The 13,192-nt window shown below is 38.7% G+C and overlaps 1 protein-coding gene across 1 annotated transcript in view; it reads right to left on the bottom strand.

Annotated features, from left to right (window-relative positions):
* GUCY2C (guanylate cyclase 2C) overlaps positions 1-5,899 on the bottom strand; it is a 65,231-nt gene extending 59,332 nt beyond the window's left edge. Inside the window, exon 1 of the mRNA XM_028532971.2 lies at positions 5,495-5,899. Within this exon, the coding sequence (XP_028388772.1) occupies positions 5,495-5,711 (217 nt within the window). The 5' untranslated portion in view covers positions 5,712-5,899. The remainder of the gene's footprint in view (positions 1-5,494) is intronic.
* Positions 5,900-13,192: the final 7,293 nt, after the last annotated feature.

Here is a 13,192-nt window from a genome sequence, read left to right as displayed (position 1 = left end):
ATTAGATTCCTCTTATAGGTGAGATCATATGGCTTATTTCAGTAAGCATAGTATTTTCCAGTTCTCTCCATGCTGTAGCAAATGATAGGAATTCTTTCTTATCTGCCACATAGTATTCTTTCTGCCACATAGTATTCCATTGTGTAAACATAGCACAATTTCTTGATCCATTTATTTACTGATGGGCACTTAGGCTGTTTCTAGCACTTGTCTGGAAAAAGTGCTGCTTTATAAAAGCACTTCTTTGTAAAAAGTGTTACTATGAACATACCAGCACATAAATTCTTTTGGATTGGTGGTTCAGGATCCCTAGGGTGTATTCCCAGCAGTGGAATCACTGGGTCAAAAGGCAGTTCCATTTTTAGTTTTTTGAGGAAATTCTGTACTGATTCCCACAGTGGCTGCACCAGTCTGCATTCCCACCAACACTGCACTGGGGTTCCCTTTTCTCTACATCCTCTCCAACACTTGTTGTTTGTTGATTTGTTAATTATGGTCATTCTGACTCGTATGAAATGGTAGGTATCTCATTGTGGTTTTAATTTACATCTCTCTTTATGGCTAGTGATGCTGAGTATCCTTTCATATATCTCTGGGCTCTCTGTATGTCATCCTTGGAGAAGTGTCTGTCCAGGTCCTTCGCCCATTTTTCAATCGGATTGTTTGTCTTCCTGGTTTTGAGTCACATGAGTTCCTTACATATTTCAGAGATCAAACCTTTGTCCAGTGTATCATTGGCAAACATGTTCTCCCACACAGTTGGTTCCCTTTTCATTTTGACGATGGAAGGAAAAAGAACCCCGAATAATCTCAGCAATCTTTCTAAAGAAGAACAAAGTAGGAGGGATCACCATACCTGATAGCAAGCTATATTACAAGGTCCCTGTAATAAAAACAGCCTGGTACTGGCATAAGAACAAACACACAAATCAATGGAACAGAACAGAGAGCCCAGAAATAAACCTGTGTCTCTATGGTCAATTAATATTCGACAAAGGGAGCAGGAGCATACAATGGAGTAAAAAAATAGCCTCTTCAATAAATAATATTGAGAGAATGGGACTGGTACACGCAAAAAAAATGAAACTAGACCACCAAATTAGAATCTTTTAAAAGATCTAGAACTGTTCCTTCAGAAAACGGAAAGTCTTTGCACTTCTACAGCCCCCTCAGATATGTGTCTACCAACTAGGGAGCATTTTATCTCTTCTTTACTTTTTAAGTAAGAGATCTAAATCAGAGATGACAGAACATACTTTGTTCAGTAAGACTAGCCAAATAGGTCAGTTTAGTAAGGCCAGTCAGAGAAAGTTAATGGAAGATGTAGTGGGGGTAGCGACCATGTGCCAGCCCTTTATATCCATTATCTTAGTTAATTCTCACAACAACAGGAACATATAGGGTATACGAAGCCAGGAGAATAATGTGTGGTAGACCTAGAAGAATGGGAGAGTGCATGCAGGGAAGCAATAAGGAACTGGGGTGGAGAAGGTCTTGGAAAGTAGCAAGAGGAGTCACGAGGTGAAGTGGAGACCAATTCATGGTCACATGATGAAAATGGAGCATTGGGAAGATGGTCACACTTTTGTTGTTAATGTATAAGCTAGCTCTTTCCCGTCAAACATCTCTTGCTATAAAGAACACTGAAGATGACCTACTTAAAAATCTTAGGGTCAAGGCAGTTCATGACAACCATGGCAAAATCAAGTATAACTACTGCACAGGGTATAGGAAGAGGGGAACCAACATCTTACAGAGTGTGAACTTGGACAAGTGATTTTTACCTCTGGGGCCCATTTCTCACCCATTTATTCACAGACTAGAACTGGATGATCTGTTACTAGGTGCTTAGTGGCTATGGATTTTTGCATGCATTATTCCTCTAAATTCTCTCCTGAATCCCATGATGTTAATCTATAATTTCCATTCCTAATTAAAAAATGAGAAAATGGAGGTATAGAGAAGTAGATGAACTTCCTTAGGGGACACACTGGCAAGGAGTGGAGCTGGGTTTTGAACCCAGGGCACTCTGATTCTAGAACCTGATCAATCTGGTGTAGAGAACAGCAGTTCTCAAAGTGTGGCCACTGATTCCTGAGGTACCCTGAGACCCTTTCAGGGAGTCCAGGAGGTGGAAAATATTCTCATAATTACATTAAGACATTTTTAAATTTCTTGTCCACCCTCCTCCACTCATGAGCATATAGTGGAGTTTTTCAGAGGCTTCATAATATTTTCTATTGCAACACATTAAGTGCAGAAGCAGATATAAAAATCCAGCCACTTTCTGTTAAGCCTAGCATTAAATATTTGCAAAAAAATGTAAATCAATACCACTTTCCCACCTACTTTTAATTTTTGCTTTTGATAAAGATGGGTTTTCTACACTAAGAAATTTTATTTATGGTAACTGACAAAATGTCTATAGTTGCTATTTAAATAAATCAATAAGCAAATACTTAAAATATTCCTCAGTTTTAATTTTCAATACAGTAAATGCTGATAAATGTAACTGCATAAAAAAGCTATTCAGATTCAACAATTATTGTTAAGAGTGTAAAGTGGTCTTAAGACCAGAAGTTTGAGAGCCACTTCCATAGAACATACTACAGTACACTGCTGCCTCTCAACATTTTATGGTTATGTGAGCTCTTTTGTTTTTGAATCCCTTTCATCACCCCAACTCACAAAAGATCTCTCAAGAGAATACTGAACATTTTTCAGAAAATGGAATGGCTTCTGTAGAATGACAAATCAAAGGTTAGTTTTTGACATAAACAATTACCCCGAGTATAGCTCTCATTCCTCTCTAGCCTGCACTCTCGCCGTACCACGGCATGTCAGTCCTGGGGGAACAAGTGGAATGCCGTAAAATGCAGGGTGATCGCAGAGCCCTCTGTCTTCTAGCTAGAGCTTTGAGGAGGGCTCGTACCAAAGTGAATCTGGATATAGTGCCCGAGTCTAGGAAAGGGACCCCTGAGCACATGACAGCACACAGAGGGCGTGGACCCGGTGCGTGCATTTAGCCACGGGACACACAACCTTGAGGAGTTAATGTCCTAAGATCAAAGCAATCTTTTTTCATGTTTTCCATCAAATCCTATCTATTCTTCAACATTTACAAAGGTTTCCTAAGTATTAGGAAAAAATATTGATCTCATTTATTTAGATATCACCCATGACATTTGAACTCTTAATTTTCTTCTATTTAGCCTTTAAGTATATTGTCTTAAAATTTTTTCCAAATAATAATGCTCAATACGCTTAAACCATGAACCTATCTTTCCCTCATAACTTATACTTCTTGAGTTTACTATGCATGAACATCCATTCAACAAAGTGCATCACCAAATGCAAAAAATTTGAGCACTGTTGTTTATGCTTTCTTGCCCTTAAAATTCTCTTCTCATTTAATCTATTGGACAACCTCACCATTAATAACTCTACTTTACAAATGAGATGAGTGAAGCTTTGAGAGAGTAAATAACTCATTCAGTTAGTAAATGATGGAGTAGGAATTTACATTCAGTTTATATGAGTTCAGAGATCAAGACCATACTGATACACTATATTATTTATTTTATATGCCTGGTAACTTATTCTAACAAGAGCAACAGCTTAGCAACAACTACAACATTAACATCCTCAAGAGCAACAATAACAGTGACAACAACCAAAACAACTGCCATTCACTGAGTTCTTACTATTTCAGCCAGTGTAGTAGGGACTTTAATAAATTTACTCTTTTAACTCACACCATACCCACATGAGGTAACTATTACCTATTGTAATTTTGTAGGTGAAGAATGAGGCTCAGAAAACTTAAATATTTCCTTGACATTGCCCATGGTAAATAGTTGTATAAAAAGCTAGAATATGAACAAAGATCTGCTTGATTCTAAATCTCCACTTCTAACCACAATGTTCCACTGTTTTATTTTGGTGAGAAAGTTAGTTAATGGTGAGTAAAGGTCTTACAGTGTGACAAGATATACTCTTTGGAATTAGACAGATATGAGTTTGAATCTCATTTTAAACAGACAACCTGTATGACTTCAGCAAAGTTATTAAACCTCCGCTATGAAAGTTTCAACAATGCCAGTCTTACAGAGCTTGGATTAAACAGGTTATATATCTTACCTAGCACATGACAGGTATTCAGTAAACAAGAAAACCAAGACTCAAAGAAACAAAGGAAAACCACTCACCCAGGGTCAAAAGGAGACTCAACAGGGACTCCAAACAACAATTAAATCAAGGGTTCTTTCCATTACTACATGTTGCCTTGATAAATAGGGGATTTTATTAAGTGACCTAGTTTCTCTATTTACATCTGAGTACAGTCTCAGACAGGATTGAAGAAATGTATATTGCACAGAAGTAACTTATTACACACACATGGTGTATAATACCTGTTGTTATTATTACCATACCATTTTAAATACAGAAAACTAAGATATACCCTCCTCAAAACCATAAATAACCATTAAGATGCATCAAAAAGCATTGACTTGGTGATTATACTTCTGGCAATCTAGTCTCAAAGAGTTAAAAAAAGCTATTGATATATACACAAAAATGTTTAGTGTGGTATTTATAAGATAATCATGAGAAATTAAAAATAATGGAATATCTTACAATAGGGAATTATTAAATGATTTAGGAGAATATCTACTCCAAAGAATATTACACCTCTAGTCTCATGATGCTATGAAGATTATTCAATTATAAAAAATCATCTGTAGAATAATGTAAAGTGAAATCAGAAGGATAGAAAATTGTTTGTACTCCACAGTGATCCCAGCTATGTTTCTAAAAAATAAGAAACTGAGAAACATTTTAAAAGACATTAGAAATATCCAGGTTGCTAGAAATTATCAGGGGTAATTTTTCTCATACCTTACATATTTTATTCTGCATATTTTATCTAATGTTGTAAAGTTTATTTTAATAATTAAAAGATATAATGAAGGACTGCAATGCTGAATTTGCTTGAAAATTTGTTATATTGACAATGTCTTATAATAATAGTCACCAAAGATGTAAAGAGCGAATAGATGGATTAAAAATCACAGAGAAAGATTCAGCATCTGTATGAATTTGACTCTGTTTATTCATCTTCTTGACTGGTAACCCTGTGAAATCTCAGGTCCAGAACCGATCTGGCCTCTGAGCAGCTGCAGGAAGAAACATGATGCCTCCCTGGAACTGAGTAGTAAATCCGGTTTTTATTGCAATGCTGTCTGGGGCATTTCACTGCTGCAAACACCTGGCATTCCCTGAGTCAGGCCATTCCCAGAGCAGGGCAGAGTATGGGTGAAGGCTCAGATCCTTCCATCTGGGAATGTAGTGCCTTCAGATAGAAAGGAGTTGTGGGGAAGACCCTTAGAGAAAGTTGGTGATCAGGCAAAGAACACAAAGTCTTCACTTAGCAACACTTCAACCCCAAAGGTTGTAACAGGGAGGAGGAGGACCCGTTTTAACATATTCTTACCACTATTAATTAGACGCTCTCTGACTATTTTCAATCCCTCGTTCACCGCATTTCTCAGCTTCTCATGGGACTCTTGGAAGGCCGAGTTATTCATCATCAGGACGCTGATCTGGTAGATGCCATTGTGGCAGTTCCGGCTCATTGGGCTGGTCCAAATCATCAGCGCTGGACAGAGGAGCAGTGACCACAAAGCCAAGCCCAACAGTGGTGTCTTCATGACCTTGCTCACCTCAGAACCATACTCCTTGTGCTCAGTTGCTTTACTCTGGGCTTTTAGGGAGACAGGAACTCCAGCTAGACAGCTTCTAGCTGGGTCCCTCGTTCCTTTCTGGTCATACCTCACTGGTCACATGGACCATAGGATACAGCCTGCTTGCCAATAATTAGCAGCTACATTATGGTAGGAGATAAACCAAAGTTCGTTCTGTGTGTTTGCTCACAGAAAGGTCAGAGTTATAAACAAGGAGATTACCTGGGCCTCACCCAATAAAAATACAATTTATGACACATCACTGGGAAGAGAAAAAAAGAGGAAGAGAGAAGTGTATTGTGTACATAAAAAGCTTTATAATATGGGAAAAAAGCCAAAAGTCTTAACAAAAGCACAAATATATCGACTATGCATGTTTAGCTTATAAGGCATTGAAACTGAATCTTTAACTAGGAAGAGCTGTTTTTCAATCACTCAGTGACTATTTATTAAGACTTGACTATGTGTTGGGCATTGGCAAAGCACTGGGCATACAGACGTGAGTGAAGTGAATATATTAACATCCTTATGATACATGCATTCTAGTAGGGAAGATAAACATTAAACAAATACATATGAATAACTAAATTTGACAATGAAAAAGTGCAAAGTGTTGTGAAAGCACATGGAAGACTAAGCAAACCTATTCTAGAAAGTCAAGGAAGCATCCCTGACAAACTATTCTTTAAGTTGAGCCCTGAAGGATGGGCAGGAGTTAGCTAAATGGAGAGGGCTAAATGCTGAGGGAGAGGGCAGCTTGTGCAAAGTCCAGATATGGAAAGTGGCATAGATACTTGAGGGACTGAAAGACATACAGAATGGTGGGAGTGGACAAAGCTAGGAGTCCAGTGGCAATAAAAGATGCCAGGCCAGAGGAGTAGGTAGGGTAGACCACGGGGTTTCCTGTGAGCCTTAAGGATTTGGAACTTTTTTAAAAAAGATTTATTATTTTTATTTATTTAATTTTAGAGAGGGAAGGGAGGGAGATAGAGAGAGAGAAACATCAATGTGCGGTTGCTGGGGGTCATGGCCTGCAACCCAGGCATGTTCCCTGACTGGGAATTGAACTTGCGACACCTTGGTTCGCAGCCCGCGCTCAATCCACTGAGCTATGCCAGCAAGGGCTAAGGATTTGGAACTTCATCAAGAATCTAGAAAAAGATATGATCAGATGAAATTTGTAAAGACTACTTAGACTGCTAGGGAAGGGATAACCTGGAGAGAAACAGGAGAGGGCAGATGGAACAAGTTAGAAGGCTGTTTCTGTGGCCCAGTTCAGAGGTAAAGGAGGCCTGGATGATGGCAGTGGCATGGAGATGGGTTCAAGAGATATCTAAAAGGTAAAATGGATTAGATTTGATATTGCATTACATTTGAGGCATTGGAAACGGAGAAGAGTCAGCCCCGGCTGGTGTGGCACAGTGGATTGAGTACTGGCCTGAGAACCAAAGGGTCGCTGGTTTGATTCCTAGCCTAGGGCACATGTCTGGGTTGCAGGCCAGGTCCCCAATAGGGGGCGCATGAGATGCAAACACACATTGATGTTTCTCTCCTTCTCTTTCTCCCCTTCTCCCCCCTCTAAAAATAAAGAAATAAAATCTTTAAAAAACGATAAGACCAAGAAAACCAGGAAGTTCACAAATATATATAGATACTAAACAATAGAGCCTTGAAGAAACATTGGGTCAAAGTGGAACTCAAAAGACAACCTAAAAAGTACACAGAGACAAATAAATGAAAGCACAACACACCAAAGATGGAGTGAAAGCAGTAGTAAGAGAGCAATTTATAGTGATGAAGATCTACACTAAAAAAAGAAAGATCTTTAATAAACAACCTAAACTTATACCTCAAGTAATTAGAAAAAGAACAAACTAACCCCAAATTTAGCAGGTTGAAGGAAATAATAAAGATTAAATCAGAAATGATTTAAATGGAGAATATAAAAAACAATAGAAATAAGTCAAATAGGGAATAGAAAATACCCACAAAGCTAAGAATCTATTTTTTGAAATTGTAAGTAAAATCGACAAACTTCAGTCCTAGTTAAGAAAAAAAAAGACTGAAATAAATAAAATAAAAAATGAAAGACAGATATTACAATGGATGTCTCAGAAATAAAAAGTGAACATAAGCGAGTATTTTAAACAATTATACATTAACAGACTGGGTAGCCTAAAAGAATTGCATAAATTCACAGAAACATACAACCTACCAAAACTGAAAAGAGAAAAAATAGAAAGCCTGAACAGACCAATAACAGAGAAAGATATTGAACAGTAATGAAAAACCTCTCAACAAAGAAACCCAGGACCAGATGTCTTCATGGGTGAATTCCAGCAAACATTCAAAGGTGAATTAATACCAATTGTTCTCACACTCTTCCAAAAACAAACAAAGAAGAATGAACACTTCCAAACTCATTTTATGAGGATAGTATCACCCTAATACCAAAGCCAGATAAAGAGATCAAAAAAGAAAACTACAGTCTTCTTTTGAAAACTACAAAACTATTGATGAAAATGTAGTTTCATCAATATCCTAGATGATGCAATATTCTTCAATTAAATACTAGCAAACTGAATTCAGTAGCATAGTAAAAGTATCATACACCATGATCAAGTGGGACTTATCTCTGAAATGCATGGATAGTTCAATGTATTCAAATCAATGTGTAATACACGTTAACAAAATGAAAGAAAAAAACACGTGGTCTCAACAGAAGCAGGAAGAGCATTTGACAAAATTCAACACATATTTGTGATTAAAATTCTTAACAAAATAAGTATAGAAGGAATTTCCCTCAATAAAGGCCATCTATGAAAATCCCACAGCTAACATCACAATCAATGGGGAAAATTGAAGATTTTCCCTCCAAGATCCAGTACAGGGCAAGGATGCCTACTCTTGCCACTCCTTTTCAATATAGCACTGGAAGTCCTAGCCAGAGCAATTAGGGAAGAAAAAGACAGAAAAGGCATCTGTGAAAGAAAATCTTCCTTGTGTTTCTCCTACTTCACTTCTGACACTAGATGTGAATTATTGAAATATTTCATTATTTCCATGAATGAAATAATCCTCTGATACCAGCTGGTTGTCACAATTTAATTCAATTGTGGCACCATGTACCCAGAGATAGTGTCAGATCCCACAGGTTAAAAAGTTGAGTCCCACAAGACTGCTGCCCCCAACTTCTCATGCACATTTGGTGGCCAAAATTGGACTAAAATCTAATTTTCTGCCTGTTTTTTTTTGGGGGGGGAGGGATTCTCGGTAACAGTTTCCTTTTTATTTATTTATTTTCCTTTCTTTTAAATATATTTTATTGATTATGCTATTACAGTTGCCCCATTCACTCTCCTCATTCCTCTCCACCCTGCACACCCACTCCTACCCTCATCCCCCCACCTTTAGTTCATGTCCATGGGTTGTACATATAAGTTCTTTGGCTTCTACATTTCCTATACTATTCTTACCCTCCCCCTGTCTATTTTCTACCTACCATCTATGCTACTTATTCCCCGTACCTCTTCCGCCTCTCTCCCCCTCCCACTCTCCCACTGACAACCCTCCATGTGATCTCCAGTTCTGTGATTCTCTTCCTGTTCTAGTTGTTCATTTAGTTTGTTTTTGTTTTTGTTTAGGTTTGGTTGTTAACTGTTGTCATTTTACTGTTCATATTTTTTTATCTTCTCTTTCTTAGATAAGTCCCTTTAACATTTCATATAATAAGGGTTTGGTGATGACGAACTCCTTTAACTTGACCTTATCTGGGAAGCACTTTATCTGCCCTTCCATTCTAAATGATTGCTTTGCTGGATAGAGTAATCTTAGATGTAGGTCCTTGCCTTTCATGACTTGGAATACTTTTTTCCAGCCCCTTCTTGCCTGCAAGATTTCTTTTGAGAAATCAGCTGACAGTCTTATGGGCATTCCTTTGTAGGTAACTGTCTCCTTTTCTCTTGCTGCTTTGAGGATTCTCTCCTTAGTTTTAATCTTGGCTAATGTAATTATGATGTGCCTTGGTGTGTTCCTCCTTGGGTCCAACTTCTTTGGGACTGTCTGAGCTTCCTGGATTTCCTGGAAGTCTATTTCTTTTGCTAGATTGGGGAACTTCTCCTTCATTATATTTTCAAATAAACTTTCAATTTGTTGCTCTTCCTCTTCTCCTTCTGGCACTCATAATTCAGATGTTGGAACATTTAAAGATGTCCTGGAGTTTCCTAAGCCTCTCTTCATTTTTTTGGATTCTTGTTTCTTTATTCTGTTCTGGTTGAAAGTTTATTTCTTCCTTCTGGTCCACTCCATTGATTTGAGTCCCAGTTTCCTTCTTGTCACTCTTGGTTCCCTGTACATTTTTCTTTATTTCACCTAATATAGCTTTCATTTTTTCATCTAATTTGTGACCATATTCAGCCAATTCTGTGAGCATCCTGATTACCAGTGTTTTGAACTGTGCATGTGATAGGTTGGCTATCTCTTTGTCGCTTCGTTGTATTTTTTTCTGGAGCTTTGATCTGTTCTTTCATTTGGGCCACTTTTTTTGTCAAGGCACACCTGTTATGTAGTAAGGGGCAGAGCCTTAGGTATTCTCCAGGGAGGGGCACCCTGTGTGACGCTGTATGTGGGGAAGGGGTCAAAGAAGGAAAAATGGCCCTTGCTCTGCTCTGCTCTCTGCAGGTTTTCAGTCAATTCTCCCACTTCTCACAATCAATTTGGGCCTTTCTGGTGCTGATTCCCAGGTGGATTGGCTTATGTATGTTCTTGGACCCTGTGGGTCTCTCCAAACGTACTCTCCTGTGAGTCTGGGAGTTTCTCCCACTGCCTCAAACCCCACAGGTGTTTTCAATCAGAGGTTTGAGGCTTTATTTCCCTATGCTGGAACCCTGGGTTGTGTGGTCTGTCTCGCTCCCCAGTTGTGCCTCCTGGTTTATCTGCACTCGAATGTAGGATTGCCCAGTTTGCAATCTGCTGCCTCACTGAGTCCTCCAGCCACTGCCTTGCTGCCCCAGTTTACCAGCTGCCACCTTGCCGTGAGTCCTCTCTGCCTGGCTGTCCATCTCTGCCCCTCCTACCGGTCTGGATGAGTGTTTCTTCTTTAACTCCTTGGTTGTCGGACTTCCATACAGTTCGATTTTCTGGCAGTTCTGGTTGTTTTTTGTTTTTAAATTTGTTGTCCTTCTTTCAGTTGTGTGAGGAAACATAGTGTGTCTACCTACCCTTCCATCTTGTCAGGAAGCCTAATTTTCTACCTGTTAATTTGTTGCTGTTACCACTTTCCAAGGGTAGGACAAAAAGTAGACTATTTTTGTTTTGTTTTAATTGGGTCTGGGAATTGCAGATATAAAAGGAAGTCATGTCAGGGGTGGAGGGGGTGGAAAACTACCATGTGCCTTTAATTCAGATATAAAGACTAAAGGTAGAAGCAGTTCTGGGGATCATCTGATTGTAGCATGTAACCAGGAAAAGATTTTCAAATGTGAAGGACCAAGATAACAGTCCTTCCTGGATCCTTGAAGGCAAAAATTATGTCTTTATGTTGTAGAACTGCTGGCATGCAGATCACAGTTAAAGGGAAGCAAGTTCTGCTGGGAAAGTTTCAAGGGTCAAAAGCACATAATGGAACACCTGGGTTGGCAGGTTTTTGAGACATACTCTTCAATCGAATGCAAAGTCTCTAAAGATGTAAGAAAAGAAGGGAAGGGGCAGCTGAACAAGTCACTTGCACATGCCACTCCCTCATTTTTGGCAACATTTATGGTTTCTTTTATTTGCTTCTCACTAAGATCCCCTTCTCACCTCCTTCAGGCCTATAGGAGCACACTGCACCGCTATACTCTATAACAGTCTCTAATTGCTTTGAGATGCAAAAATGAGCTTTTCCAAAGGAATCATACTAAGAACGAATGAAACTAAAACGTGAAAGGTTTTTTTTTCTTAGCTAAACAGAAAGGTAGAGATTCTGATGTAAATTTATTGAGGAAAAGTAGCTACAGTAAAGTATTTCTTAACTGATGGTTTTCTGGACTCATCAGATTTACTCAAATATACCTACTCTGAATCACCAAGTGACTGGTACCTGCTGCTCCCTCCTGTTAAGTCGTTTGCTTACCTGGGACTTCCTTTGTTTGTGCTGAAATTTGCCAAATTTATTTACTACTTTATATCCTTAATTAAATGTTGTGTAATCTGATGAAATCCATATGAAAACTGCTGGATATCTTAAACAAAGGCATATCACTAGGAAATATGCTGCGGCAAGACTGCTATAAAATTATACACCGAGGAATAAGAAAAAAAACACAAGTAAAACTTGTCCTTAGCTGGTCAATTGCCTTAATACATCAAACACTAAAAACAGTACAAGATACACTAAGGGTGTAGTTTACTTAAAAAAGCTGATTCAGAGCTCTGATCTGGGGCTCAGAGATAATTTCTTGCTTTAATACTAACCAAATGATGAATAAATAAACATGAATATGTTTTGAGATAAAATAAAAATTTTAAGTCATAAATACATAATTTTTGAGTAACTTCTGCTTTAACTAATTTTTTTTTCCTGTGAAGAAAATACTTACTGGCCTTATTTGCATAGGGTGACCTAATGCCAGATGGAGCAGTGTAACTAAAATGCTTTGGCGTTGCTGAGCACTCAGATGTGTTTGGATATGCAAACCTTCTGAGTTAGGCATAGAGAAACACAAACTACTTTATATAACTGAGGAAAATTTCAAGGTCCCGGGCCAGTCAGGAAGGAGGTAGTGAGGAAGAGAGATAGAAAGAGAAAAAGAGAAAGCAGGGCCAACAAGCTGGCGAGAGGCTGGGAGCGACACAAAGAAAAGGCCAGTGAGAAGGGCCTGGTGAGGTGGCGCCTGAAGACTTTTAAGAACAAGAACATATAAAATAACTGAGGTTGCTTGCATTTTCTGTGAGGAAAGAATGCCTTACTTTATCCATAAAACAGCTATTGATGGAGTGCCTTCTAATTGGTCTTAGCATTTGAGTTATAAAAGGCATAAACAAATTTCTGCCTTCACGATAATTGTATCCTATTGGGAATTTAAAATGGATAAAACTGGTTAGCTCTTCCCAAAACTTCAATCAAGTCTGTGTTGTATACAACTTGCCTAGTTTGTGAGACTAGGCAAGATACTCAGATACTCAGATCAGCGTCAGATGGATGGGGTAAGAACAGGAACGGGATGGCTAGACGATGTGCAGAAGCAGGAGTTTCAAGTCAAAGATGATCGTGGTAACTCAAGACTTCGGGACTTGATGAAATACTGGGGAGGGTCTGGGAACTTTCCACAAGCACCTAATGAGCCTCAATGTAATCTCATGTAGACCACAAGGTAGGTGACCCTATGGACAGCCAAATCACTGCTGAGGACGAGAGCTGCCTATCCAAATCTAGCACCAGTGCCTGGGATGCTTCCGGCTGACAGGCT

Source organism: Phyllostomus discolor, chromosome 2, assembly GCF_004126475.2.
Source record: "Phyllostomus discolor isolate MPI-MPIP mPhyDis1 chromosome 2, mPhyDis1.pri.v3, whole genome shotgun sequence".
Taxonomy (NCBI): domain Eukaryota; kingdom Metazoa; phylum Chordata; class Mammalia; order Chiroptera; family Phyllostomidae; genus Phyllostomus; species Phyllostomus discolor.
The sequence above is the reverse complement of the archived record's forward strand: the minus strand, read 5'-3'. Positions and strand labels throughout refer to the sequence as shown.